Source organism: Brachycentrus maculatus, unplaced genomic scaffold (genome assembly GCF_059751285.1).
Source record: "Brachycentrus maculatus isolate JH-2025_06_01 unplaced genomic scaffold, ASM5975128v1 h1tg000233l, whole genome shotgun sequence".
NCBI lineage: Eukaryota > Metazoa > Arthropoda > Insecta > Trichoptera > Brachycentridae > Brachycentrus > Brachycentrus maculatus.
The window spans coordinates 242,335-267,137 of NW_028280984.1; the positions used below are offsets into that span (position 1 = coordinate 242,335).

The 24,803-nt window shown below is 34.0% G+C and overlaps 2 protein-coding genes across 6 annotated transcripts in view; one reads left to right on the forward strand and one right to left on the reverse strand.

Moving 5' to 3' along the window:
* The first annotated feature begins 731 nt into the window (after positions 1-731).
* LOC148306673 (uncharacterized) lies at positions 732-8,689 on the forward strand. 5 transcript variants are annotated; one of them, XM_088264565.1, is made up of 4 exons: positions 763-1,162; positions 2,149-5,790; positions 6,647-6,808; positions 7,179-8,689. In XM_088264565.1, the coding sequence occupies exon 4, from the start codon at positions 7,222-7,224 to the stop codon at positions 8,113-8,115; it is 894 nt and encodes a 297-aa protein (XP_088120691.1). In that variant the 5' UTR covers positions 763-1,162; positions 2,149-5,790; positions 6,647-6,808; positions 7,179-7,221; the 3' UTR covers positions 8,116-8,689. The 5 variants fall into 5 exon arrangements, with proteins under 5 accessions (XP_088120687.1, XP_088120688.1, XP_088120691.1 ...); XM_088264561.1 differs by having other exon boundaries at positions 732-1,162; positions 2,149-2,310; positions 6,647-8,689; XM_088264562.1 differs by having other exon boundaries at positions 762-1,162; positions 6,647-8,689.
* A 152-nt stretch (positions 8,690-8,841) lies between these two features.
* The window catches only part of Cap-D2 (CAP-D2 condensin subunit), a 28,475-nt gene continuing 12,513 nt past the window's right edge, over positions 8,842-24,803 (reverse strand). The window contains exons 14-20 of the mRNA XM_088264559.1: positions 24,120-24,364; positions 17,420-17,590; positions 14,606-14,878; positions 13,273-13,537; positions 12,241-12,447; positions 10,405-10,513; positions 8,842-9,699 (exon numbers count right to left, since the gene is read on the reverse strand). Coding sequence (XP_088120685.1) covers positions 9,608-9,699; positions 10,405-10,513; positions 12,241-12,447; positions 13,273-13,537; positions 14,606-14,878; positions 17,420-17,590; positions 24,120-24,364 — 1,362 coding nt within the window. The 3' untranslated portion in view covers positions 8,842-9,607. The remainder of the gene's footprint in view (positions 9,700-10,404; positions 10,514-12,240; positions 12,448-13,272; positions 13,538-14,605; positions 14,879-17,419; positions 17,591-24,119; positions 24,365-24,803) is intronic.

Consider the following 24,803-nt stretch of genomic DNA (forward strand, 5'->3'; position numbering starts at 1 on the left):
TCAGTGGTATTATTTGGGACGGTGTAAAAAAAATATTCCTAAAATAAATTATTTCCCTTGATACGCCTACGAAGTGGCAAGCTCATTTATCTTTTAAACAACATTCCCTTTTTTATAATACGGTCAATTATTTTCCTTGTGCATATAAATAAATAATAAATAAATAAATAAACAATGTTATTGTTGCGTCTAACCAAACCTAATTTTTTGTGTATCAGTTTTTATGTAATTTTTTATGTATTAATTTGGTTTTTTATCTAATTTTTAAAAATTACCAGACAGGATTAAAAAAAAATAACAACTACTGACTGCACGCTTTTATCAATTTGCAAACTAATTGTGGTTTCAAGATAATAATGAGTACCTACCTATAAAATAAAAGTATTACCAAAAAACTGATCTACAATTTAATAGTTGATGCAATTTAATAGTAATAATGTTTTAAATTTCAGCATGGACAAACAAGATTGAAATCAAGTATTGAACAAATAATATTTATTTTAGATTACAGAAACGTAGTAGAAGTGCCTGGAATTAACCTCATCGTCCTAATCAAATTGTTTTGAAAAGTAGTGGTTTTCCTCATATTTTGCCAAGTGCCATTCACAAAACTCCATCCTCCTGTCTGAATCATTTTCATTGAGAACATGTAACATGTGCTTTAGAGGGGGATGAATGTTATCCCTTGGATATTTTAAGTTGAGAGAAACCTTCTACAAACCCCGAGGTTTCTCATTATCAACAATCTTTTCTCTGATTCATTTGATAGTAAATTTAGTAAACAAATCAATTTGGAATTAGATTCTGTATTATTTTTGTATCTCAACCATTTATTCTTACTTTCAGAAATACTTTTTTTTAAACTTTCCCTATTCTCAACAAGGTATTCTTTCATGCATCATTTCTCCATGGTTGTATTTAAAACAAAACAAAAGGTCAGCTGCCAATGTGTGAAGAAATGTTTTTCTGACACCCTGTACATATAACACAATGCAATTGGATGTGGTTTTATAACCGGTTTGTGGTCAACGAAATTAGCTTGAACATTATTTATCAAAATTAGCATATATAAATTTATGCATCATCACATTGACTTTTAAAACAGCTCCTTATTTGTAAAGATGCAATAATCCTTGCAGTTTTATAACCGGTTTTTTATAAGGTAAATTTATACTATAGTATTCTTCTTCTCTTCTCATTCATTTTTGTGTTACAGAATTTAATATATCTTTCAGCTTTACAATAGTACTAAATATGTACATATATTTCCTTATTATTTTTGTTTAAAATAAATAAAATTAATATTAACTTAATCCATATCTGAAAATAAGTTTTAATCAAATACAGGTTTCACTACATCTTTATCTGTTTCCTATGTCGAGCGTATGAAGTCCATAAACTATCTCCAGGGTCTTCTGTTAACTTCCAGCTCCTTTGCATCCTCTCTAGCATGATCTGTGTCCTGTAGTTTACACAAGACCTGCCAAAAATTTGACAGCCTTGGCGACCGGAACCAGATGCCTTGTAAAAGAGGCGAGCTTGATTAAGACTCTGGAGGTATGCAGCGTACATGGCTTAGTCTACTAGCTTTCTAATCTTGGCGACCGTTGTAATGGGTTGCTCCATGGGTCCATGGGTTGCTATGTCTTGTGGCTAATTTATTTATTGCTTTTAAAGTCGAACCACCACATGCCTAAGATTCATCATATATTTATTTTCAAACCCACGGCTATATACAGTATACGGCTAGTCTGAGCCTTTATGAGGTGCCATATTTCAAAATCTTATTAGAGAATGGGTATAATGCAGGCATTATAAAAAAAGGCACATTTATCATTTGAATAGGTAACTATTGTAACTTATAAACTAACTAACTTATAAAAATGACAAAATGTTTAACAAAAAAGACACATAAAAAAGAATTAAAAAAATAAATAATCTTAAAAAAATAATAAAGGAATTGAAAATCACATAAATCAATCCTATAATCCAAATCTGGGGCACAGCCATATAATAACAGTAGTATATTTTTAATAATTATAGGATTTATATGATACGACAGATCTACACCAGTGCCTTTAATTATTTTCTGTTTTTTTTTTTAATAGAATGTATTTCTAAATGTTTATTTTTAATTCAACTTTTCAGATATTTCTTTACAGCAGCAATTGATGCCTTCAATTATAATGAAATACCCTCTGCTTCCAAAGTTAATGATAATAGTAGTAGTCTGCATATATCTCACTGCTGGTCAAAGTGATGTCACAGAAAATGCATGGAAAACTAACTGCTTCAGTGATTCTGAAAATGGTCAGTGTAAAGATAGTTTGATTAAAATCTGTTCAGATTATTATATGTGCGATATGGTTATCCAAACTGCTGTCCCGCCAAAACGCATTGGATATATAAATGGCAAGATACTTGTGGCTTTAGAGTCGCAAACCTATTTTGTTTCCAATGACACACTAAACTCTGTGACATCCAGGAGAGTTATTCCTCCGTGGGATGAATATGTTGATAAGTATGACAATAGATACTACGCAGCCGATGGAACCACATACATGTCTGAAAGCGAAACTAAAAAGGAAATTGAAATAGTTACAACGGGAGAACACAGCTTTAATCAGTTGGCTTACGACTTTGAAAACAGCAAATTATTCATCTTGGCATTTCATTCCAGCAATGAAAGAGCCGGAAGTCTATACGCTATAAAAACAGAATCTATGAACATAGTAAATGATAAAGTGCAAGCCGAGAAGATAGAGGAAGCGGGAAACCAAATAACAGCGATGGCTGTAGAGGGTGGGCTGAACAAGTTACTGCTGGGAATGAGGACATCACGAGGGGGGAAAGTTGTAAGAATCACAAAACAGGAAGGAAATCCCTGCACCGAAAGTATATTTAGTAAAAAAGCAATCGAAAACATAATTAGGGAAACTCAAGAAAAGTTAATAAAAGTATTTACAGACGCCATTATTCAATCACCAAGAAGTAACACTCTGCTGACCGGCAATATAGATATTAGGTCGTTAAAGATAGATAATGACAGGCTTAAAAGAGACCTACGTGTGGCTACGACTAAATTAAATTCATTTACATCGCGATTGTTAGTTTTTAATAAAAATCTGAAGTCATCTACCATAACGGTGTCAACAACCACAGTATCATACTTTCCCTTTTACACTGACAATCCAATGCCAGAGGAGATCCCCGCAAAGGCTCCTACTTCCACAAGCCGCCCCACCACTCCCACCCACCCTCCATACCCTCCCACAAGCCGACCTACCCATTCTTTCCTTCCCGGTCCTCCCGGGCCACCGCACAATTCATTTCACCCAAGTCCTCCCGGCCCTCAAGGTAATTTGCCGGCAATGAATTGCGTTCCAGTACAATTGTTTGATGTTGCCAACAACAGATTAATGGAAGAAATTGAGAAAAATCGCAAACTAGAAAAGAAACTTGCACAGTTATCTTCAGGAGTAGATGCTATTTTGGCTGAAGCCAATATATTAAAGGTCAAATAATAATATTCTGTAACAAAAGGGGTATTATTATTATTATATGTTGAATTTGTGTACTTGTTAATTCATTCAAATTTTTTCTTTGCTTTAAATGTCACCTTGCATAATATTGAAAAGTTAAAAATAATATTTGTACATGTAAAAATCAATGTATATAAACGCCTTAAACTAAAACAAATAAAAAAATATATTAAAAAAAAAACAAAACAAAAAACTTTTCACTGTATCAGTATAAAATATTATGTTTTTTTTTGTTTATGACAATGTTATCATGAAATCTTCATCCATTTTTTTTATTCCTGCGGCTCCGGTATAAACTTTCTATCGGTGTTAATGATATATTATTTGAAATTATATTCCTTATATTAATTATACACATATTCCTTATATTATATTATATATTCCTTATATTAATTATAAACATAACACAAGACACTAATATGTTAAGTAAGTTATACACATTACAATTTCCAATCCATCATGACAACACCACTTTATAAAGTATTTTAAAATAAATAAAAAACATCTTGACAAAATAAATGTGACAAAAGTTTGTTAAAAAAAGAACTGAATTAAAAAATGGTATTAATGATTACATATATGATTGCCAGTATGTTTTATATTGGGTATGGTAATATACACATTTTTTTTCACTCGCATTGTGTTTTCTTGGAATCACCCATTAGCTTAGTACAAGATTAGCTTGATACTTCAACTAGAAGTTGTTTTGAAACCAGTTCATGGCCAACCTGATTTATAATATACACTAGGGTGTGCCATCTTTATTTGCCAACTTTTGAATTCAGTAATTTCATGGTCTCAAAAGTCATAATGAAAATAAGATTTTTTTTAAATGTCTAGCCGACAAAAAATAATCAGACTAAAGATAAAGACATTTTTGAAAAAAATATAAATCATTTTTTTTCATTGGCCCATACACTTCTTTGGATTTTTATTAATCATTACAAGGTGAAGATTTTTATGTTTCTAATTATCATAAATTATTTTATCCTCAAGGAACTCTTATATCTTCACAGTAGCTTTTACAGACTTGCACAAGTACAGGTACTCTATTCTCTATTTTCCTCAGCTAAAGATCTCTTTTTTACTTTTCTGATAGCCATAGGCAATATATTTTAACTATTAAAACTTGTTCGTTTGAATTTTTAAAAAATTATTAATAATTTTTAAAAAATACTTTTTGAATCATGACACCCTAACGTCAACATAATTTTCGCGTCATATTGACTTTTATCAAAATGAAGATAATTCCTAACTTGTGAAGTGAGAATAATCATTGCAATTGTTCAACCAACATTTTATGAGGTAAATTTATGTTTTTTTCAAGTATTGCACAATTTATTACATATGTTCATTAAGTATTGAATTAAACATAATTTAATGAATGGCAAACAAATTATATCATTATAGATTTGCAGATGATACAATAAAACTTATACACTATTAACAAAAGTAAATGATGTACATTACAAGTATGGCTTGAAGATGAACATATCGCCTCATCGCATTAAAACTGTATAATCTCAAAACTTATTAATTTTACAGGAGAGCGTTTCAAAGGTTTAAAGTGTAATATTTTTAATAACAATGATATTTTGAACATGATTTTTTTGTTTTTTGCTAGTTACATTATCTCTCTTTCAAATTAAGATAAAATTTAAACATTAATTTTTTTAAATAGTAGCCGAAACGTAGGTCAGAAAAATAATCGTTTTGAGTTTTAACACTTTTCCATGTAAAATGTTGCTCAATTTTTACGATTTAATTTGAACATGAATATTTATTTTATTAAATACGATTAAAAATATGGAAAAACAAATATATTTTTCGCAGTAAAACAATAATATTTTGTAAAATATTTATTTATTTCAGTACAATTATGACATTATTATACTAAATATGGACTAAAACTTTGCAACAAAGCAAGCATTTGTTGAACTACGCTCTTTTGTCAATATTTAAGAGAAGCATACTGGTGATACCAAACGTTTCCACATAATAACTCAATGTAGAATATTTTTGGAAATTGTACACTTTTAATGCAAAGAGGCGGTATATGTGAATGTTTGAAATATGTGAACTGTTGTTTCAGAAATATCACCTCCTACAACCAAATTTTCACATCAACAATAGAGAAATACTAACAGTCACACGTGTGTATAAATATACAGTGGAATTCGGTTATAACGGCCTCCGCTGTTACGTCATCTCGGATATAATGTCACTTTTTAGCAAATCCGGCCAAACTGTATGTATTAACATTATCATAAACCCAGTTTTGTCATAAACTAATGTTACCGGTCTCAGTTAAAGTGTCGATTTTGTTGTAACAAAGTTGTTTGAAAGTCAAAAAAAAAACGCTGATACACTTTCTCGTTTTTTTCGCTTCATAGAGGCGTCTGCTGCCACACTCGACGCAGTACAGTATGTACACAGAACTACAGAAGAAAAAATACTTTTCCGAAAGAACTGCTCAGAAAAACATATAAACTTCTGTTGACTATAAAAGTATACAGTGAATGTGAGTTTTATTTTTAAACAAACATTTTGTGTATTAACTTTTATATTGCTAATTTAACGTAATCCAAAAAAAATGAAAATGGTATTACACACAGTAAACAATGGATGATAAGGAGAGTGTTTTATTAACATACCAAAGTTATCAATGCTTTTAATATACAAAATATATTGTAATCCAGTCTACATCAATCTCAATGCAATGTAAACGAAATACATATTAATAAGTCAGCCTTTTTTTATTTTCTATTCCTTAAAAAAAGTGTTTTCAAGGAGTGCTTTTTCCAATATCATTCTGATATACTATCATAATTTTGTCGGTCTTTCAAATGGTGCTATAACCGAGTTCCACTATATTCTGGTTTTAAAGATCCAGTCTTAATGACTGGATAACTTTTATGATACAATACAAATCCACTAATGGGGATCATGTGAATGACTGGATCCCATCCACTTCTAGATCCAACAATTTTTTGTCCATTTTTGACCATTAAGTCCAATATCTTAAAAGTTGACATTTTAAGTCCATTATCTTAAAAATTACAAAATTGAAATGAAATTTTGTTAAATATAAATTTTATTTACAGGTACATATTCATTTACAATCCCAATGGCTTTGAGGCAAGTGAAATACTATCTGCCACTAAATCTACTTATAATAATATCAGTCTACGTACATCTCGCTGCTTGTCAAAGTGATATTACAGAAAATGCATGGAAAACTAACTGCTTCAGTGATTCTGAAAATGGTCAGTGTAAAGATAGTTTGATTAAAATCTGTTCAGATTATTATATGTGCGATATGGTTATCCAAACTGCCGTGCCGCCAAAACGCATCGGATATATGAATGGCATGATACTTGTTGCTTTAGAGTCGCAAACCTATTTTGTTTCCAATGACACACTAAACTCTGTGACATCCAGGAGAGTTATTCCACCATGGGATGAATACGTTGATAAGCATGACAATAGATACTACGCAGCCGATGGAACCACATACATGTCTGAAAGCGAAACTAAAAAGGAAATTGAAATAGTTACAACGGGAGAACACAGCTTTAATCAGTTGGCTTACGACTTTGAAAACAGCAAATTATTCATCTTGGCATTTCATTCCAGCAATGAAAGAGCCGGAAGTCTATACGCTATAAAAACAGAATCTATGAACATAGTGAATGATAAAATGCAAGCCGAGAAGATAGAGGAAGCGGGAAACCAAATAACAGCGATGGCTGTAGAGGGAGGACTGGACAAGTTACTACTGGGAATGAGGACATCACGAGGGGGGAAAGTTGTCAGAATCACCAAACAGGAAGGAAATCCCTGCACAGAAAGTATATTTGGTAAAAAGGTGATCGAAAACATAATTAGGGAAACTCAAGAAAAGTTACTAAAAGTTTTTACAGATACCATCTCACAATCACCAAGAAGTAATTTTCTATTCGCTAACAATGTAGATTTAAGATCTTTAGAGTCAGACAATGTCAGACTTAAGAGGGACCTACGAGTGGCTACAGCCAAATTAAATACATTTACATCAAAATTGTTAGTTTTTAACAAAAATCTAAAGTCTAGCATACCAGTACCAACAACCACAGTTGTGTACATAAGCGATTCTCAAGACAGCATCCATTATCCCACTACGACACATGCTCCTCAACTCCCCATCAACGCTTCCTACAACAGCAGCAGCTTTGACAGTGATATATACTACGGCGGCTACAGCAGCGGCGCCTCGGGCGGCTACGGAGGCGGCGCCTCGGGTGGCTACAGTGGCGGCTCCTCGGGCGGCTACAGCGGCGGTTCTTCGGACGGCTACAGCGGCGGCACATCAGGCGGCTACGGCAGCAGTGCCTCAGGCGCCTACGGTAGTAGTGCCTCGGGCAGCTACAGCAGCAGCGCCTCAGGCGGCTACAGCGGCCAATTTGATCCCAGACAGTGTGTTCCGAAAGACTTTTACGATAGAGTCCGTGACAGATTGTCAGAGCTTGAAAACAAACTTGCGCATCTATCTTTGGGAGTAGATACTATTTTGTCCGAAGCGGAATCGAATTAAGGGAAAGGGAGGACGGAGGACACAGTCCGCCCCTAATGAAAATATAGCCAGAGGTACAAGCTGAATACAAAAATAAATTCATTAAAGTACATTTTCAGATCCAGTTCCTTTTTTTTCATTGCCAATCATTTAGTTTTTTCTTCACCTCGATACAAGTGGAAATTAAGGTATGCTGATTCTATAAAATGTCCTCAAAAGACTCAACTAATTCCCAGTAATTTGCAAGTCACACAACTTTGTACGAGTTGGGTACACAACCCTGACTGCCTGACTGCCAACTCTGAGCGGCAATGGTTGCCCCAACCATTTATTTCTGTGTTGCTCATTTATTTGTCTAATTCAAATAAATGAGCTATGTGATGGATTTTGATTGATGTAAGATATTGAATCCATTGTGTCTTATTGTATTGTTGTATCTTTTGTTTTGTTTTTTTAGGGATCAATTTTATTCATTTATTGTGAACTATATACATCCACTTTTAAGAGATATAAACTAAATATGTATGCTAGAAATCCTTGTGCAAGAAAAATTTCCTAAGGCAACTAACAAATATTTAAAAAATAAAAACAAAAACCATTGCCACTATTTTCCTTTTCCTACTCCATTTCACTTTCTATATGGCAGTATGTTCTTCACCCTCCGCTCACTCATATATCCAAAATTCTGGACACAGGACTTATTACCTTACCTCTATAAATTCAATGTTGGATCCAATGCCACATATTACATATGTTGATCCGATGCGGTACCCTATGCCCTATTGGAGAGGAGGTTAGAAATAAAATAAATTGAAACAATGTTACAAACAATTTATTAAAACAACTTAAAATGATAAAGGGATTATTTTAACATATTTAGTCAATTTACATTTTAATGCGTTAAATCTATTTCTTATAAATAATATACGTACGTAATATACAGGTGGCATTTCTGTCATTGTACGTAGAGTGATCCATTTGCTAGATAACAATGTAATGTATGAACACAGTTAGAATATACAGAAAGTATTTGCGTCCGGTAGACAGTAATTATAAGTGAGTTCACCGGAAGACTGACTCTAGTAAAGAATTATTGATCAGAGTAAAATGCCTCCACGTGACTACTCGGTAACAAATGCTTCAGCAGATTCTAAGGGGCATGATAGAAGGAAGGCGTGGCACTGGCAGAAGGCAACCCCCCCAGCTTGGGAACATATGAGTCTGGACTTGAAAGAGGTTTAGATTCAATAGCTTTTTCCTTTGTTTCATTACCAACGTTTGAAGGAACTAACTAGGTACTTGAAGATATGCTATTTAAAACATTACAAACTTGCATATTTCTATTACAAAGCAGGCATGTAACTTTGCCTCTTTCTCGTTCAGAATCTCCTCCCATACAAGGATACCCAATACATAATGGGTCATTTTAAATACTTGACCCGCATAATAATAATTTACTGTTTATACTTTTATATATTGTTACTTAATACTTAAATTGAATAAATCAGATTATTTATCTTCGTCTCCGTCCTGATCTCATTATTGGCTTCTTAAATACTTCTTTCTTCTGAGTGATTTTCTTTGATTCAAAATCGTCATCATCTTCTGTAAAAACAAAAAAGAGAAATTGCAATGAAAAAATTATGTTGACATTAATTTGCATGTCACGGTAAGGTACGAATTTGTAATGATAAGGTACAAATATGATAACCAAGATAAGGTACAAATATGTATAATGATATGTATGATAACAATTCATGGTGTAGAGTGTAGACGATCGATACTCAACCCGCGGGATGCACACGGCCCACCAAGCTTTTATGTGCGACCCAAAACACATTTATTATCAGGATAATGATTTTTTTTTTAAATCTGGCATTCTAAATTTCGTATATTTGTTTCAACTTTGATGGACAAATAGTAACACTCGAAGAGGATTGTCATTATGGTCCACATCAGATCTAGTATAAGAGTGTTGCTATTGCACACACTAGATTTATTCCAAAAACAAATATTTAACAGATAAAAGTACGGGCGCAAATATTTTTGTGGAACAGTGTGTTGATAATCGATATGTACTATTATTATTTTGTTTAAGCTTATAATTTTTAATCACAAAATTATTTTCCCTGGGGGAGGGGGGTGGTGTTTCATGATTTTTTCGTCCCGATATGTGGCCCGAAGAAAAAAAAGGTTGAGTACCATTGGTGTAGACCAATAACCATCTCATTAAAATTACATACTCATTCAAACAATTGCGGAATTTTATGGAAAGGGAGAAATGGAGAAAGGGAGAAAATGATTACATACCTGAACCGTCGGAATTATTTTCTTGCAAACGTTTCTGAGGTAGCCTTTTTCTGGTGGAAGAACGAACATTTTCATCAGATTTGGTCTTACTCTTTACCGGTGTTCGGTTCTGAAAATAATATGATGAATATTATCTATAGAGAAAAAAAAATATTCAAAATTCAAGGGATGGAATTGTGCAGCAAGAAAAAAAATTGGTACAGTTATACAAACACCAAAAAGCATATGAATTTTTCGAACATTATCAAGTGTGTTACATTGTCATTATCAACTTGTACTTTTCCTTCAAAATGATATATTTCTGAAGATAGATATCAAGGATACCAGATTAAATTTAAATTTACCGATCTCCAGCAAATAATGACATATCGCTGATTCTTGAATGAAACATTAAACATACATGAAACTTACATGAAACATTAACACAAGTGAAGAATATGGAAAATGTAATAATACTAGGAGATCTCAATATCGACATCCTGAAACATGGATACACGCAACGAAACAACTAGGAAGAACTTCTGCTACATTACTTGTTTCAATCATCTATTAATAAAACTATAAGAAAAGATAGATTTTAATTTAACCACTATATGATCAATGTAAGACTGTGAATCTTGCATTGATCATATAATGGTTAAACAAAAAAATCATAATAAAGTTGGTTACCCTACCCAATTGAAGTCAGCTATTCATATTATTATTGTTGCATACTTGTCAATTTCTCACTGCGCTGGACTGTACTTATTTTGTTAATCTTAACTTAATTTTATACTTTATGTTGTAATATTTGTAATTTCAAAATAATATATTTTTATAATGTAAATGAATGTCCTGTCACGGGTTCTGCCTAGTGAGACGTTCATCAAAAAATTTAACATATATTGTAAAAAGTATTAAAAAACACATATAAAATTTACATACATTTAAATATACATAGAAAATCCATTTCTAACATAAAATTTTATCAAATCATCCCTTAAACCTATACCATAACTTACATGTAATTATTATTATAAAACAATAATTAAATTAAACAAAATCTCACTAAATTTTAATTTATTTTGTCAGAAAAATTATATAAAATCGTGGTTTTTCAACTCCTGCCTTGTACCCAACAATATACCCAATATAACATACAATTTTGTCTAGCCTCACACCAGTCTGATGATGTCGGATATGACGAAATCCGGTTGCTGGTCAAATAAAATTAATGTGGAAAAAATTACATAGTTGTTATTTTATTCTATACAGTGTGTTTTCCCGGATGTGTCGTTTATTTCTTCTACCCCCAAATCATTTCATACAAAGTTAGATCGCATTGATCGTTTCTCTATCATTTTACCACATTCATCGTTTGAGTTACGCTGAATATTTGATATATTTTGTGTGTGGTTTTTACATTTTATTAATTTTAAATTTATTTTATTTTTTATTTTTATTTGGGTTAACAGCAGCATATGTAAAACAAAACAATTACAAGATACACATCAAACAAGCCAATTATAGTTAACCACAGAAACATAAAGATTAGTACAAAATATTTGTGTAGATCTAGCAAATGAATTAATGTGTGTGTGTGTATAACATAAAAAAAGTCAGAAAAAAACTTATACAGTGAAACCTCTATATTCTTCTCAATTTTGTTACTTCGTCGACAATATTCCAGCCTGTGGAATAAAAGCTATTGGATATAGCTTATTTTCTTATGTACTGACCTCTTAATCCCGCATTCATTGTTTTCCCACATTCATAGTTTATTTCAATATGTCCCTTTGATAGATAGAGGTTTCACTGTTTTAAAAAACAAAGAATTTTTTTTTTATAAGTTTGTACCTCGGAATCGCTGGGAAAATCATCATCACTATCACTACTGTTGGTTTTTCTATGCCGTGGTCGTCGGTTAGGGGGCTTGCGAGCGGACTTGGGGGCGGGGCGCTCCTCCCTTCGAGTGCCCTCCTCGCCCTCCTCCGCCCCCACCATCCCAGACTCCTGCACCGCGAAACATTCCTCTATTTTGTCACTGAGCTCACCCACCACAGCCTGAAACCGAAGAAAGAATTACTAATAATGCTGAATTCAATGCTCATAATCTCTTCTTCTTCTTCTTCAAACCCTTATCTGCACCTCAATGGTGCATAGGGCACTGCATCATATAAATGGAGTGTTATCTTGATCGTTAACAGATGAAGGAAAAGTGATCAGCCCTCCGCTTCAGGTACCAGTCTAGGGTAATATTGAATAAATATTAAATTTAAATATAAGTGAAAAAATCACTTATATTTATTTGACTGGGGATCGAACCCGAGACCTCCAGAACGGTAGCTGAGCGTGCTAACCATTACACTACCTATTTCTAATAATGAGCCGCTTAGGCTCACAGAAATAGTATGAAATTGAAGTATTTTTGTAAATAATATATACACAACTACTTTTTTTCTAATACATATATCGCTCACTCCTTTCAAGAACGTCATAAATCAAAAAGCGTCAATTTTCAGTTGTGCATGTCATATCCCAGCAAAAGAGGCATATTTTTAACTTAATATTTACCCGCAACAGGGCAGAAAGTGTTGTTTTTGCATTTTGAAGAAAAGATATTGTTTAATTATTTTTTTCAATGCACTAAATATTTTACAAATAGAAACAAACTGTTCAGGTTTTACCTAAAAATATCTGTTGCACAGTAAAAATTTCAGTAAGTGGATTGATATTTATTTTTGATACATTGTATTATATTTTTAAACTTTAAAAACGTTCTCTTGAAAAATCAAGTTTTTTGATTTATGACGTTCTTGAAAGGAGTGAGCGATTTATAAGTTATTTGTCTCTGTTGAGATATGTATAAAAATGTGGACATTAATTTACCTTCAAGTCGGCTTTTGCCATCTTGCCAGCATTGGTGATTATAGTCTTGAAGCACTCGTAAACTTCCTTGTGAAAGAGCTTATCCTTATAACAGTCCATATTCTCGATGAGCTTCTTGACGGAGCGCTCGTTGTAGGTGAATATGGACAGGCAGTACGCCAAGTCACGCCATTGCCTCTCTATGCTGGACAGCTTGAAACGCAGACACAGTTTCTCCACGAGGGCTTCCATTTGACGGTCCTTTAGGATGAGAGACATCACGTACCTACAAAATAATTGGGTGACATTGCATTGAGTGTCTTCTTCTAACCCTTATCCGCACCTAATGGTGCATAGGGCACTGTCTCATATTTATTCATTTATTTAAACTTCATGTACAGAAAAGAAATAATTAATTGATGACAGTAAGAAGGGCAAAGGAAAAAGGGAGTTTAGGGAAGGAGGTAGAGGGAAAACTAAGGGAGGAGGTTCGATGGACAGTTGGGAATCTAATGATAGATTTTTTTCCTTTTTTCTTTTTTTGAGGTCAAGGGATTTTGCATCCCTTATGTCACCGCGACCATATTAGGTCTATTGTGACCTCCCTCAGTATTATAGCTCACTGCCAAGACATACGTGAGTCATGTAACTCATGACCTGTCTTGGTGGTAGGAGCTTCACCTTCTCTGAGTCCAGTAGAGGTCGTCCAAGGATGTGACTTCGTTTGCGAGCGAGTGCGTCACAATTGTAGAGAATGTGGAATCTAATGATAGACAGTAATGTCTCAGACGTTTCTTAAAAGTAATTAGAGAAGGTACATTTTTTACAAGGAGAGGTAATTCATTCCATAGTCTGGCCGCTTGGACAGGGAAGGAATTACTGAAGAATGATGTATTATGGCGAGGAATAAAAAGTGTTCTTTTTTGGGAAGAACAAAGTGATAGACCACGATCTGAGAGGTATATAAAATTTTCAGCAAGATATTTAAGTGCATTGGGATTGTGAAGAATATTATAAAGTAGTGTGAGAGATTGAACATTTATATACAATCTTGATTGTTACTTACATGAAGGCAAGGTGATCACTCCTGCGCTTCGGGGACCAGCCCAGGGTAATATTAAATAAATAATAGAGTGTAAAATCACTAGTAATTTTTTTACCCCCCCTGGGAATCGAACCCGGGACCTCCAGAACGGTAGCTAAACACGCTTATAATAATAATAATAATTTGGATAATTTGTATAGTGCCATTTTCGTAAAATACTACTTCAAGGGCGCTTATACACCACGGAGGTGGAAAATACAAGTGTAGGAGTGCGGAAGTGTTAAATATGGAATATCCGTCAGTTCTCACTTTATAATGGTCCTGAAGTCCCCTTCCGGGAGCTGGAGGTCGGGGTCGCTGAGTCGCGAGATGATGTCGGGTATGACGTTGTACAGGGAGTTGCCCTTCTGCGCCAGCTGCTTGAAGAACAGGCGCGCCATGGTGCGCGTGCTGGCGTCCGCATCCACCGTGCAGCGCGCCAGCATGGACACCTGGCCCCGCACGCGCACCATCTCCTGCAGGATCAGGTACGAGAGCATCTTCACCGTGCACTGCCGGACCTCCACGCACGAGTCCTCCAACCTGATAAAAACCTTATTTCTATACAAACCGACTTAATCCTCACATAAACCCTTCATTGCGTGACTTTTTTGTTTTAAATAAATAAAAAAAATCTATTGTATCTTTCTTAAATTCAAAGAAGACTGATCGGTCTTCTTCTTCTTCATGAACAAGACCGATCAGTCTACTTTACCTGCAGACGATGGTACCTCTAGATGTCGGAATACCAGTTCTCCTTTTATCTCCTACACAGAATCTTCAAAACATGGGCCATTTTTGGACTTTAAATGAAAGACTTTGTAAAAATGTTAACTATTATCTGCTCTCCCGAGAATTCAAAATTGAAATATAAACAATTTGGTACATTTGTAAAAAAAATGTATGGCGTCTAATAAATACATAAAATTTATGGATTTGTTTCACTTATATTTTTTTTGGTGACCATTAAATGGTTCAAACATATATGTTGCCCATGCCCCTTCATTGCATGACTTTTTTTTATTTTAAATAAAAATAATCTTTTGTATCTTACTCTAAACATTAGAGGAAAAATGAATAAAAAAATAATGAAAAACTTTTAACAAAGGAAAAATCAAGAAAATACTTATGTATCAAGTTTGAAACAACATCGGTTATCCTTATGAGATATCGATAGTTTTAACATTAACTTTTGGCTATGTAATAAATTTGATACACGATGCAGCGAAGAGTTAAATATATTTAACGTATCCTATCATTTATTGAGAATTATTTAAAAATTTGCTCCATGTTTTTGCTGGCCCAAAAAGCCGACTACCCTTCAACTGTTCCTAGGTGCTACGTTCGCTATGTACTTTTACGAGTTCTTATAGTCTTATAGTCAGTTAATTGAAGTCAATGTGGTACAAATTTAATTCATTGTGGTACAAATTGAATTCAATTTATTTTTAATACATTTCATTATATTTAAAAACTTTAAAAACGTTCTCCTGAAAAATCTTTTGATAAAAAAAAAATCTTTTTTTTTGAAAAGTTTTTTGATATATGACCTTTTTGAAAGGAGTGAGCGATGTGTGAATTAATTTTAACCAAACATTCAATATACTTTATTTCAAATATTTTCAATTTATATGAATCTTAAAGAATAAAATATTGGAGGCTCAGGATGATTTCTATCAGGTTTATTCTGTATATAATTCTCATAGCACAGGGACAGACAGTTGCAATGCACCCGTCTGCTCTGTCGCCCTGATTGCTTTAATCGAGGAGTGTTTTTTTTTAATATGTGAAAAATTCTATGTGAAATGCAGCGATACATCTTAGCATTATTTGATTTATTTATAAACTTGTTTATTTTAGCTTTGTTTAGAATTATAATATATGAAGTGAATATGCCAATATGCAAATAATATACGGTTTGTGTAGTAGAAATGCAGTAGCTTCTGTTTGTAAATAGCGATGTACGCTTTTAGAGGTTAATTCAAAGGATTACCAGGGGTGTTAGTTGAAGTTTGCCGGTTTTTCAATAAAGAAAACGTTTAATTCTCAAGGGAATCTCAATTTTTTATTCAAAGTATTGACCATCGGATTCTATACAATTTGCCTATCTTTGAGGCAAATCATGGATACCATTCCAAAAAAAAAATTCTCTTTCGAGGCAAACCATTCGACGAGCCATTTTTTGACTTTTTTAAAATTGGCGAAGCGCTGCTCTGCGAGTGAGTGTCCCATCGATGCGATAAGGTGATAGTCGGACGGGGCAAGGTCTGGAAAGTACGGCGGGTGCGATAATATTTCCCAATTCAATGCTTTGAGAGTGTTCTTCACCACTTTAGCTGTATGAGGCGGTGCGTGCGGCGGTGCGATTTTCGATTTGTCGCTCGTTCATTTGGTTTGGTACCCATTTTCCATACTTTTGGATCTTTCCCATGGCTTTTAAACGTTGGCAAATTGCTCCTCGGGTCACATTAAGTGTTTGGGCCAATTGTTGTTGCGATTGGGTTGGGTCTTCATCCAATAACGCCTGCAATTCCTCGTCTTCGAACTTTTTCGTTGCACCAGGATGCTCATTGTCTGTTAAATCGAAATCTCCACTTTTAAATTGACGAAACCATGTTTCACATGTTTGAATCACTGGAGCATGTTCACCATAAGTTTCTACCAGCAACCGATGAACTTCAACTGCTTTTTTCTTTTGATGAAATAAGAAAAGCAACAAATGCCGCAAATGTTATTTACTTGGAACGAAACTCGACATATTCACTTAGGTAAACAACTATGACACTATTATTTTGGCAGAATGTAACTTGTGTATTTTTGAAGGTTAATGTCCATAGAAAAATATGACAAAGATGCCAAATCATAGAAATGTCTCTAGCGACATCTCTAGCGAAATATCTCTAGCGACATCTATGAGTAAAACCGGCAAACTTCAACTAACACCCCTGGTAAATTTCATCCATTTCATTCTCGGCTAGAACAAGGGATACTTCCTGCAGACAATGTAAGGAGAATTGTATAATAGGAACTGGCACTAAGTTATGTATAACCAACAATAGGGTGAGTTCAATCCACAAGACAAACCTTTCATATATAAAGTGCGTCCATGGTTCGATAACATTGGGGAATCTCAAGGACAGGTCGGCTAAAGTCATGACAATGTTACAGCGGACGCTGCTGTCCGAGGAGTTCTTCAGAGTGGTCATCAGAAGTTGCATGTTTTCTTCGCAGAATGTGGATGACACCAGCATGAATCTGCAATCGTACTTCACAAATAAATTGGGAGCGCAACATTGGACTAATAACTATGAATTGGGTACTTAATTTAAACACAGAAAAAAAAACCAACAGCAAATTGAACAGAGCCACATGATGCGGCCTTGGAGGTCATAATAGACCTAATATGGTCGCAGTGACATAAGAAATGCAAGATCCCTTGACCTCAAAATAATAAAAAAACAAAAAAATGATGCAGCCTTTCTGTTGGAATAAACTTAAGACTTCATATTAACACATTGTATGCGGGGTCTAAAACCAATAGACAATAGCTGGAAGTGGGCGTTTTTTAGCGATTAGAGCAAAAATACAAAACTTTCTTAACCCGACGGCCGCGGGCGACTCACGGGTGAGTCGCCCTATACTTACCTCGTACGCGGGCGACTCATATAGGAGCCGCGAAGTTTCTCCCGCGATATTTGAATGAAAATATACTGGCCGGTGGCGAAACTTATACTCTAAAAAATCTTGAATCATCATACTACTGACATCTTTTGGCATCACTCTAAAATAAGGTTCCCAGCCAACCAGACGACACTTTAAAGACAAGCCCTAATTCTGATTAAATCAACAGCAGATTTAAATGTTCCCGCGCCGTAGCGAGCGAGTGACGTAAGCGCGTATTTAGTTCAGATAAGCGGTGGCCTGCACTGACTTGAAACACAAGTATATATGTTATTTTGTGAATGTGAAAAACTATCATTAATTGATTTAATTTAAGTTGATTTAATTTAGTAAGGACTTGAATCATTATTTAATATGCAAACAGTAATTATGTGGTGTATGTTTTTAGTATAAAATGCATAGTGAGATATTTTAGTATCTGTAGAAAGTGAATCGAACTTTATTGTGTTTTAAACTTTTTCCATTTTTTGTTTTTTTTAAATTTCGTGAAGTGATTTATATAGTGTCAATAAAAAATATAATAACAATTACGTGATTCAAAAAAAAGATTTTTAAGTATATATATTTTATTTTACTTCTTAAATTTAAAATGTCAGGTCCCGGTCTTAGCAGTGATGAAATTTTGAAAAATCTGGAGTCAATAGACTCGGATTTTGAAATGAGCGGAAGCGACAGTAATAGTGAAGCTGCCGAATCAATTTATGATTCCGATACGGAGATAAATGTCGAAGAAGAGGATGAAATTTCGTGGGATGCAGGCCCTTTTGTACCAATAGTACATGAATTCGATGATTTCACTTCAGGTATTAATCCTGATACAAGGTTAACTGAAGATTCTACGGAGCTGGATTTTTTTGAACATTTTTTAAACCATGAAATAATGTCAAAAATTGTAAGCGAATGCAATAATTTTTATATTTACAAGATGAGCACTCTCGATTTTACGGAAAAGGCAAGAATACATAAATGGGTGGACACAACAGTTTCCGAAATGTATGTTTTCATTGCAATTACTTTCGCCATGACGAGAAATAAACATCTGACGATAGAAGAGTATTGGAGTACAAATGTCATACTTCACGCTTCATTTTTTGGATTGACAATGCCCAGAGACCGGTATCAACTATTGTTGCAAATGCTGCACTTCAGTGATAGTAATATTCAAACACCGACCGATAAATTGCATAAAATTAGATTTCTTGTTGACCACACTCGAACGATTTTTAAAGCGACCATGATGCCGCATGAAAATCTCTGCATTGACGAAAGTATGATTGTTTTCAAAGGTCGTTTGCTTTTTAAACAATACATACCTTCAAAACGTCACCGGTTCGGTATAAAAATGTTCGTTTTGTGCGACGTTACCACGGGTTATATTCTCGATTTCATCGTATACGTCGGAGCTGGGACTGAAATTCATAACTCAAATGGTCTCGGTTTTACAGGTGCTGTAGTTACCACACTACTTTCGGACTATTTCAATAAAGGTCACAATTTATGGTGTGATAATTGGTATACCAGTCCCCAGTTATTTAAGTACCTCCACGAAAAAAAAACCAATGCCTGTGGTACTGTCCGAAAAAATAGAAAAGATATGCCAATTTTCGGAAAACTTAAAAAAGGGGAAGTACAATCTAAGTCCCGGTCCCCATTATTAGCAATAAAATGGCATGACAAACGTGAAATCCATATGCTCACGACACTTCACGATGAATCTGTGGCACCATCAGGGAAAACTAATAGAACGACAGGAGAGTCTATTTTAAAACCAAAATGCATCTTAGATTATAACAAAAACATGGGGCTGGTAGACAAAGCAGACATGATGCTAAGCAACTTGAGCAGTATGAGGAAGTCAGTGAAATGGTACAGAAAAGTTGCTTTCCATATTATTGATCTATATTTATTAAATGCACACATAATGTTTCAAACTGTTAAATCAAAAAAAATTAGCTTGGCCAATTACCAAATATCGGTTATTGAACAATTACTGAAAAAATATCACGAAGATGCACCCTTTATTTTACGTCCTATGACATCGAGTGATAATTTACTTCGAGCATCCTCAACAAATCAGTCAACAATAAATAAACACGTACCCGTTAAAATTCCACCCTCTCAAAAAGTACCAAATCCCCGTCGAAGGTGTCGTGTCTGTGCCACTTCTAAACTTAAACCGAAAATGAGAAAACAAACTAAATTTTTGTGTGCCGAGTGTAATGTGCCGCTATGCGTTGACAAATGTTTTCAAAAATATCATGATAAAAATAAGTATTAAAATTTCTCACAGTTAAAATAACAATCGTTACGTTATTTATGTCTTTTTAAGTTAAGTGTGTTTAATCCTAAGACCTTTTCAAGTGGTAACAAAAAAACACAACGGCTCACGGCGGCGACAGCCTGGTGCGGTACCCGCGCACGGCTCTTTAGTACGGTATGTATGTGTGATGTGTATATGCATGCATCTACTTAGGTAGTGTTTATATGGCGCCGCTGGCCTTGTATGGGAAACGATCTTCGATGATTTATAAAGATTTAGTGACGTTTTAGGAGTTTATTTACATTTAGAAACGTACTTCATAATGTTGGTGATGATTTCTTTAACACGGGTTGTTGAAATACATACGTTATTATTGTTTAAAGTCGTAATTTAGATTACGCAAATGGAGTGCCGCGTGTGACGGGAGGATGGGTATATCTAAGACGCGTGTAAAAGGTTAAAATCGGCACAACTTCTAAACCAAACAATATTTTTTATTACAATTTTCAAAGAAAAGTCATCGATAAATAAAATAACAAACCACCTGATTATGTCATAATTTCACCATATTTCTAAGCTGAATATAAACACCTGTTATCAATTTGGTTACATATATTTACAATATTCCCCATAAAAGATATCATGGTTATCCATTCCATATAATTATATGATTGCTTGTAATAATAATAATAAAATAAAATAAAATAATAAAAAAAAAAAAATATATATATACAGTATCTACTCAATGAATTAGGGCCACCCATTATTTTTTTGAATACTCTGAAATCATTTGGATTATTATATTTATTTTACATAAATACTTTAAGTTTTCTATTGACATCTAATATCATGTATATTACCTTCAATATTATGTAAAATATACCTGGATTATTTAAGCCTTTACAAAATTTCAAACCCTTTTTCTGAGAAAGGTCCCTAATTAGCACAGGTAGACAGATAGTTGAAAGTTCAAAAAATAGTCCTATCTCATTTATTAGTGAAGTTTCTTGAGTTCTGGTTCTTGTTTTGTTCAGAGAGGTTATATAGTTATCGTGTCTTGTGAAAAAAACTTAATTTTTAATTTTAGTTCATAAAGTATAAAAAAAAATTGTAAACACAAGTGTTTTTTTTGAAAAGGACAAAATGGGAAAAAGTAAAGACATTTCTGAGGAAAAAAAGTCTAGTGTTATAGTGCTACTGAAATTAGGAATACTATCTAATAGAGAAATTTCAAAAAAAGAAAACGTTTCTCGTCAAACAGTGGACAGAATTTCAAAATCAATAAAAAATCAGTCACCCGCCACCAGCAATCGGCGAAAGAACTGTCGTAGGATTAGAAAAACAACACCGAGGACTGATCGAAAAATCATTCAAAGTACCTTAGAAAACCGTAGAGCATCAGCAAAAACATTAAAAATAAAATCGGAAGAAGAGGGTATAAATATATCGGTATCAACACTGAGGCGACGTCTTTACGAAGTAAATCTGAAATGCAGGCGCCCTGTAAAAGTACCAAAATTGACACCACGAATGAAAGCGGATCGATTAAAATGGGCCAGGCTACATCGAAATTACTCGGTAGATGATTGGAAAAAGGTATTTATTTAAATTGAATTTTCAACATATCGTTTTAGTAAATAAACTTATATATTTGAATTAAACTTAAATTTTCATTATTTTTCAGGTCATCTTTAGTGATGAGTGCCGGTTAGAAGCCGTGACAGAGAGCCGTCGATTCGTCATGAGAACACCAATGGAACGTTACAATGAGGCCTGTGTGGTAAAAGTTATCAAACACCCCCCTGCAACAATGATATGGTCATGTATTATTAACAATTTACCTGGGCCGTTGTTTTTCGTGGAAGGAACAATGAACCAAAATTCCTATAAGCAGGTCCTCGAACGAATTTTATTGCCCTTCTACCATACACTCGACCCAACAGAAGGTCCATACACCTTCATGCAGGATGGGGTACCTTGCCACCGGGCTAAATCAATAATAAAATTTTTGTCTAACAAAAATCTGCCTTTGCTCCCCTGGCCTGGAAATTCTCCGGACCTTAATCCTATAGAAAACGTATGGAGCATGTTAAAAAATAAGGTATACTCATTTCTAAATCCGACAGTAGACTGTCTAAAAAAAATATTCAAAAAATTTGGTCAGAAGACGAAGAAATAAAAAACATGATAAAACAGTGCATTTTAAGTATGCCAAAAAGAATTGAGGCAGTTATTTCTGCCAAAGGTGGAAATACTAAATACTAACTATATTTATATCAAAATATATGCATAATTTAAGCGTAATAAAGTGTTCATGTGTAAATAAAATTCAATGTTGTTTTATTCAAGGTTTTCTCTGAGTTATTCCTGTTTGAATTGAGAAATTGCGCGAAATTCTGCGTGGCCCTAATTCATTGAGTAGATACTGTATATATATATATATATATATATATATATATATATATATATATATATATATATATATATATATATATATATAGAACATTCATGAGTAAATTCTATAATGATTACTATAACCATCCAATAGTAAATACCATAGTAAACCAACCGTCCGCAAAAAATGGCATTTGCCGGGTCCCACCTTTAACCGACAGTTCACAATAAACGACATTTGCCGTTTCCCGCATACAATGTGTTGATAGGATAAATGTGATATCGCCCAATTTCATACGACTAAATTTAAGCCTGAAAATGAATGGCAACATCACATAAATGTTCAGTCAGCCTCGAATATAACACAAATTTCCATTTTCATATTTAGTTTCACGAAAAGAAAAATGCATAAGATTCAGGCCAATACAATAATATTGTTCTAATAAATAAAATTACAAAATTCCCATAATACTCTCGTAAATTTATTCTTAGAATTAGCGGAAATGTATCTGCAACGTCAGTTTTGCAGTTAACATCTACCCAACTATGTATACCACAGTCCTTATCAAATAAAAATAAAAAACACAAAGAAAAAAAAGACTTTTATAATTTTTTTAGCGGTGTATGATACAGATATCATATTGTTTTTTTTTTCTATCATTTAAAGAAAAGTTATTTGACCAAATAAAACAATGATCTCACATTCAGACAAATTCTGAATAAGATGCGGTGATACAATGTAAAATTATTTAATTTATTCATAAACTAATTAATTTCAGTTTTGTTTTTGATTAACTTGAAAACAATACGTAATACTCGTAGTGATTTTTGAGGAAAGCTCTAGAAAAATTGTAAAATATTAACACATTACAGATGGGCATTTTTTCACACCTGGGGACCGCTGGCGACGGGATTTGACAATTATGTAGATATAGTTAAGACTTTAACAAAGAGATTGGTATACACAACATTTTGAGTGTGTCCAAATACTTGGTTACAATCTGTATTATCTATGCTTAGGAGTTATTTTATACATTTTTGACATCCAAACATAGATGAAGAAGAATATAAGAGTCTGGGCTTACAACCATTTTAGGCTTGGGTAAGAGATATAATCATGCAACATTAATAAATTTTAAACATGATTAGCAATCACATTGGGTTCTGAAAATTGAGAAGTTTGGTTGTCAATAATGGGTAGAATTGCCGAATGTTGCACGTGTGTAAAGTGATCACTTAACCAAGCCTATGACGGTCATAAGCCCTGTAAATGTCCAGAATTCCATATTCTTCTTCATCTATGTTGAGATGTCAAAAAAAGATTGATATTTGTATTATATCATATAAAAACATTGGATATTTTCTTCTTTGCTGCCTTTGAAAAAAGGCCGACATAGAGAATAAAACCCGTCGTGTGTTAATAAAAAAATGTGGCGTGCTGGGAAGTACCTGGCCAGCGCAAGGGTGGCGGCGGCACGCAGGCGCGGTGGCGTGGCGGGCGCGGCTGCGGGCAGCAGCAGCGCGCGCAGCAGAGGCGCCGCGCCGGCCAGCAGTGCGTCGCGTGCCATGGCCCCGCCCGCGCCGCCGCCCACCACCTCCGCCTCGCACACCGCGCGCACCAGCTCCGCGTCCGCGTCGTCCGCCACCGCCCCCTCCAGCCCCGCCTCATCTTCCTCCTCTCCCGACCCCCCGTCCTGCACACGACAATACACAATTAATAATTTCACTGCTAACATGGACACTTCCATGTGGCGTTATGTTTGTAAATAAGGAGTATTTTTAGACCGCTGTCATTTTCTTTTTTTATATATCTATAGTTAGCTTATATTACATTTAATACAAACTATTTTTTAAACTTAATTTACATCATATATGTATATATTTACATCTTCTTAGAGTAAACAAATTTTTTTTTTTTAATTCTTTCAGAGTCTCTTCATTCTTCATACATTCAGGCATCTCATCATACATTTTCAAACCCTTATACATTATACAATTTTGCGAGTGTTTTTTTTTTCAAAAATGGTCTTATTTTATCCTTATTTCTAAATTTTTGTTTAAAACTATTTTATCCTTTAAATAATTGGGTAATTTATCATTAAAAATTTTGTACATAAAGATAAACATATTATA

What these genes read in the sequence shown, in the direction of transcription:
- LOC148306673 (XM_088264561.1), top strand. Translation starts at nt 2,172, where the DNA reads ATGCCTTCAATTATAATGAAATACCCTCTGCTTCCAAAGTTAATGATA. An exon ending in CTTCAGTGATTCTGAAAATG is followed by an intron (nt 2,311 to 6,646) that starts GTCAGTGTAAAG and finishes TTTTATTTACAG; the next exon opens with GTACATATTCATTTACAATC.